General features: G+C 45.6%; 1 protein-coding gene across 1 annotated transcript; it reads right to left on the reverse strand.

Annotated features, from left to right (window-relative positions):
* Window positions 1-4,481: 4,481 nt before the first annotated feature.
* LOC309555987 (E3 ubiquitin/ISG15 ligase TRIM25-like) lies at window positions 4,482-6,144 on the reverse strand. Its single transcript, XM_082258239.1, has one exon. It carries the CDS (start codon window positions 6,133-6,135, stop codon window positions 4,540-4,542), a length of 1,596 nt encoding a protein of 531 aa, XP_082114365.1. The 5' UTR covers window positions 6,136-6,144; the 3' UTR covers window positions 4,482-4,539.
* Window positions 6,145-6,443: the final 299 nt, after the last annotated feature.

The raw sequence follows: 6,443 nt of genomic DNA on the forward strand, positions 1-6,443 counted from the left end.
AGAAAATTACTTAGAACCCCCAAACATTATACTGTATATATTTTTTTAGCAAAGACTCTGGAGAATAAAATGGCGGTCATTGCAATATTTTTTGCCACTGGGTATTTGCGCAGCGGTCTTTAAAGCGCCATTTTTTTGGAAAAATTACGAAAAATCACATTTCACTGCATTTAAAAAAAACTAAACAGTAAAGTTAGCCCATTTTTTTTGTATATTGTGAAAGATGATGTCACGCCGAGTAAATAAATACCCAACATGTTACGGTTTAAAATTGCGCACACCCGCGGAATGGCGACAAACTACGGTCAATAGAAATTTCAATAGGCGACGCTTTAAATTTTTTCAACGGTTACCAGTTTAGGGTTAGAGTGTAGCTCTTTTCTTAAATTATTGCTCACGCTCTGGCGATCGCGGCGATACCTCACATGTGTGGTTTGAACAGCGATTTCATTCGCGGCTCGACTTCCATATACGTTTTCTTTCGTGCGCGAGCTAACGGTGACGGCTTTTTTTTTCCTATTTATTTTTTTTTTTTTTAACTTTGACACAGTTTTTAAAAAAAAAAAAAAATCTGATCACTTTTATTGTTGTCACAAGCAATGTAAACATCCCTTGTGACACCAATATGCAGTGACAGGTACTCTTTATGGAGGGATCGAGGGTCTAAAAGACCCCAAAAACCCCTCCATTGCACTTCCATGTGTTCAAAACGCCGAAAACTGCATTTTTGAATAGACTCGTTTTTTTAATCTGCCGCCTTTAGCAGCAGTGTAACCCGGAAGTGACGTCATGGACGCCCCCTCTGGGTTACGTCATCGGAGACCCGATTGAAGCCGCTTCCGGGCTTTGATCTGGACTCCATCCAGCCAGTGGACGTGCTAGCTGGTTGCTCGGGGCTCCCGGTGGGACGGGAGACCCGGGCAGAGCCGCGGAAGGGGGGGGATGTCCCCTCCCGCTCGCCGGTATAATGATCGAGCGGCTCCTGAGCCGCATCGGTCATTACCGCTGGAAAGCCGACCACTGGCTCTAAACAACAGTACCGGGATGATGCCTCTAGCTAGAGGCATCATCCCGGTATAACACCGCAAAGTCAGCTGACGTAGCCCATACGTCACTTTGCTGTAAGTGGTTAAACATACTGTCACCAGTCAGTCCCCCTGATCATTGCCACACCAGTCATATGATGACACTGTACAGCACTGGTAACAGTATGTAAAAAAAAAAAATATATATATATATATATACACAGTAAACCCCCGCTCCATCGCGGTTCAGTTTTTGCGGTCCCAGTATATTGTGTTTTTTTTTCTGTAATGTTATTTTACTAATTAAATCATTGAAAATGAAACATTTTTGTGTTTTCCATAGCTCTTGCTATGTCTCTCAGTATCTTTTATGTGTTTAAATGAGTTTCTATTGTTTTAAAAGTCTGTTTAACCACTTTACCGCTGAGTACCGTAGTACTACTGCGGCAAAGTGGCTCCTTATCGTCTGACGACGTAGACCTACGTCGCCAGACTCCTCCCCCTGTAGGCGGCGCTCGCGCGCCGCTGGAGGCACGCTCGCGCGCCGCTGGAGGCACGCTCCCGCTGTTTTCATTCACAGCGGGAGTCGGGCCAGGGGAGGAGCGGCGGCGATCGCCGCTGCTCTGCCCCGATCGTCGGGGAATCCAGTTTGGAGATCCGCCCGCCTGTGTAAACAGAGCATGCGGATCTCCTCAGTGACAGGGAGTGACAGATCGGAGTGTTCAGCATAGCTGAACATCCGATCTGTCCCTGGCTCACTCAGTCACCTCCCCCCCTACAAGTCAGTAAGCACCAGGCATACATTAACCCCTCCCTCTCCAATAAAATTAACCCCTTCCCTGCCAGTGTCATTTTTACAGTAACAGTGCATATTTATAGCACTGATTACTGCAGTATTGTCACTGGTACCCCCAAAAGTGTCAAAAATGTCAGTCAAGGGTCCGATCTGTCCGCCGCAATGTCGCAGTACCGCAAAAAAAATCGCAGATCGCCGCCATTACTCGTTAAAAAAAAAACACCAAAAATTACATAAATCTTTCCCTTAGTTAGTAAATGCAATAACTTTTGCGCAAACCAATCAAAATACGCTTATTGCGATTTTTTTTACCAAACATAGGTAGCAGAAAACAAATCGGCCTAAAATGTAAAAAAAAAATTGGTTTTTACATCTTTTTTAGGGGGAATTTCATATAAAAAAATGTTAAAAATATTGTTATTTTTTCAAAATAAACACTCTTTTTTTGTTTATAGCGCAAAAAGTAAAAATCGCACACGTGATCAAACACCACCAAAAGAAAGCTCTGTTTGTGGGAAAAAAAGGACGTAAATTTCGTTTGGGTACGGCGTCGCATGACCGCGCAATTGTCAGTTAAAGTCTCACAGCGCCGAATCGCAAAAAGTGGCCCAGACGTAAGACAGCAAAATGCTCTAGTGGTAAAGTGGTTAAAGACCTTAAAATGCTTTTAAAAGTACAGTGACAGTAAAAAAAAAACATGCCTACAGTATATTTTAATAGGGTTTTTCTATTTCGCTGATTCTCACTTTTCGCGGGTGGGTTCGGAACGTAACCCCCGCGATAGAGGGGGGGTTACTATATATATATATAAAATAATAATTTTAATACATTTCTTCATTATCAAAATAATTGTGACAAAAAGTGACAACTTCAAGAAACTCACCAATGCCTCTTACTAAATACCTCAGACTGTCTACTTTCCGGAAAGGTGTTGATTGGGGGACATTTGTACTGTCGTACCTCAAGAAATGAGATAGGCCATCAATACATCAAAATTGATCCGTTTTCAAAAATATATCCCATATTTTGTAGAAGCTATAACTTTCACACAGACCAATTAATATACACTTATTGGCATTTTTTTTTTTTTTACCAAAGACATTTAACAGAATACAGTTTGGCCTACATATATGAATACATTTGATTTTATTGGATATGTTTTGTAACAGAAAATATTGGGGTATTTTTTCAAAATTTTTGGTCTTTTTCAGTTTATATCACAAAAAAATGAAAAACCCAGTGGTGGTCAAATCTCGAATGCCATCAAAAGAAAGCTCTATTTGCATAAAAAAAAAAAATGATAACAATTTAATTTGCATACAGTATTGACCAATTGCCAGTTAAAGTAGCGCAGTGCTGAATAGCAAAGAATGCTATGGTCATGAAGGGGGAAAACCTTCTGGTTCTGAGATGGTTAAATAATGACTTTATGATCCATGTGGTATTTCCAACCCCTGCTACAGCAATCCCAGGTGGACAACTGCAACAGTTAAGGAGCTGCTAAAATCTTTGACAGTTTTATAAAGATCAGATTGGGAACACAATTAAAAATTCCTCAGGGGTTGGTTTTATATTGGAGCAATGCTAATTCTTAGTGGGAGAGGGGGGAGTTTATCTCTCCGCTGCAGAGGCGTAACTAAAACCTTCAGGGCCCCGGTGCAAGAAACCATGAAGGACCCCTTCCCTTCAAGCCTGGGGCTCTTCCCACTGATCCTGGGGCCCTTTACTCTTGTTGTGGGGCCCTTTATTATTGTCCTGCAGTGGGACCCCTTCCTGCCATCTTGGGGCCTCCCCACGGTGGTGGAATGCCAGGGCCCAGTTGTAAGTGTAACCTTTGCGATCCTGGAAATTCACCCACTGGTGTCAGTATTTTTTATTTTTTGGTATTTTAATTGTATTATTTTTTATCATTTCATTTTATTTTTTTACAATGTGACTGACTATGACTCTGTCCATTCAGAAAAGGAAGGAGCTGGTAAATTACATATTTACCGACCCCTTCCTGGTTCTCTATTGTGACACATCCCCTGCAGCAGGAGAGGGGAGGGAGCACAGTGGGGTGGGGGGGGGGCAGCACAGTGGGGGGGGGGCAGTACAGTGGGGGGGGCAGTAAAGTGGGGTGGGGGCAGCACAGTGGGGTGGGGGGCAACACAGTGGGGGGGCAGTACAGTGGGGTGGGGGGGCAGCACAGTGGGGTGGGGGGAGGGCAGGGGAGCACACAGGTGCCCAGAGACAGCAGAACACAAGTGAACTTGATATGAGGAGTGGCGGGGGCAGCATACAGAGGAACCAATCTCCTCCATTTTCCTCCTGCAGCTACAGGAGGGAAAAGGAGGACAGTGATTTCTCTACATGCTGCCCCCACCGCCCCTCCTATCCAGGTGTACAGGGGAGCCGCACAGGGCCCATGGAGCACGGGGCCTGGTTGCAATTGCAACCTCTGTAGTTACACCCCTGGGACAGGACCCCCTTCTGCCAGGGACAATGATAGTGATAGGGAAAGGTACCGATGTAGTAGGGAGAGAGCAGGGACTATGTCTACCCTCTTCAGGAAGCTTCTCATTTGGGTCGGACTGGCCAGGCATCACTTGGCTCCTCGTGCATGGGGCCCGGTTGCAATTGCAACCCCTGCAGCCCTTGTAGTTACCCCCCTGCTCTGCTGCTATTCTACACTGTTTTGCTTTTCTCCAAGATCACTAAAACCCCATCAACCATTTCTCACATTCTATATTTCCCTCCAGACAACTTTACAGGACCTTTTCCCACCCATATCCCAGCATGGAGGGGCTCAGTGAAGGTGGTGGTGAAGGTGTGGAGGTGTCTGATCGGGTCGCACAGATCATAAAAGGACAGCTGCCCGGCCTCATAATCCACATAGATCCTGACTTTGTTACTGGAGATCTTGCCAGGTGACAGGATCACCGTACTGTCGTGTATCACTGAACACTGATTATCATTTCTGTACAAACCCCAGGATTTCTTATTATACCCAATCCATGAGTGAAACCAACCCACCCTTTCTATACTGGGGTAACACATCCCGACTATCCAGCGCTCTGATTTGCTGACATCCACTTCCCAGAAATGCCGCCCCGAGAAAAACCCCTGACTGCCTAACACCTGAGCACAGTTCTCAAATCTCTCCGGTGTTTCTCGGTGATTCCGTCTCCTATTTGACCAGGACACAGTTTTCATGTCATCTGAGATCTGAAGATTCCTATGAGCTGTGTTCAAATCCAATAATATGTCTGAAGCTTCCTGTATATTGAAACTTATATTTACCGCTTTCATCATATCAGATAATCCTGTGCGTAAGGTCTGTGAGATCCCAGCCACATCCAGATCCCCTCCATCATGGAGGAGTCTATCATGTCTCTCTCTGTCCTCATTATCTCCCTCCTCGGTGTCACACAAGTCCCCTGTGTCTGATTCCTGTAGGACAGTCAATGGGTCAGTCATGTTACACAGCTCCACAATGTGACGTATCTTCCTGGACAGATCCTCCTTCTTTATCTCCAATTGCTGCATCAGATCAGACAACGGGTGTGAGCGTTCTTCTTCTTGCCTGGAGATGTCCCTCGGGGCTCTCTTCTCCAGGTCTTCCAGTTGTCTCCTAAGGTCTCTGAGCAGAACGTTGACTCTCTCTCTTTCACCGGCTGCTTTCTGTTGAAGATTTTTCTTTTGTTCCTGCAGACTCTGGACTCTTTCTTGAATCTCCTCTCTCTCTGTGATTAGTCTCTGAAGGCCATTTCTTAGTTTTAGTTTCTTCTTCTCAGAGGCCTCATCCAGCGTCTCCACCTCGTGTCCCTGGTGTTCTCCAGCCAAACTGCAGGACACACAGATGCAGGTTGCGTCCACAATGCAGTAATAGTCCAGGATCTTCTTATGGACGGAGCATTTTCTGTTCTCCATGGAAGTGGTGGGTTCAGTTAGGACATGTTCTGGGGCATTGCTGTGGACTTTCAGGTGTCTCTCACATAAAGAAGCTTCACACAGCAGACAGGATTTAACAGCAAGCACAGAAAATTGAATGCAGTAAGAGCAGAAGATTCCAGTCTTCCCCTCTTCTACCTGAGTAGACCGGAAAGCCTCCACTATGTTGCGCAGTGTTATGTTCCTCTGCAGTGCAGGACGAGAACGAAACCTTGCTCTGCACTCAGGACAGGAATAACCTCCAGACCCCTCCTGTGTATCCAACACACGATCAATACAGACCCGGCAGAAGTTGTGGCCACATCTCAGGTTTACAGGATCCGTATACATGTCCAGACAGACGGAACAGTTCAGCTCCTGTCTCAGATCAGCAGACGCCATTGCTGACAGCAGAAGAGAGAAATGAAACCGAAAGAAACAAAGGTATTTCACACTCTTCTGTACAGGGTGGGGCTGAGCTAACTTTCCGGTGTAACGTTAGAAAACCATACCTCGTGAAAATTCCATACCCACGTCACTTGCTGTCAGAAACGTAATGGAACAGCTGAGCAGCGTAGCAGTGCGCATGCTCACAGCTCTGGATACGTCATTGAACAGCTGGAGGAGCTTAGCATTGCGCATGCTCACAGCTCCGGATGCGTCATTGAACAGCTGGAGGAGCTTAGCATTGCGCATGCTCACAGCTCCGG

The sequence above is a fragment of the Pelophylax lessonae genome (assembly GCF_965119305.1).
Source record: "Pelophylax lessonae genome assembly, chromosome: 5".
Lineage (NCBI taxonomy): Eukaryota > Metazoa > Chordata > Amphibia > Anura > Ranidae > Pelophylax > Pelophylax lessonae.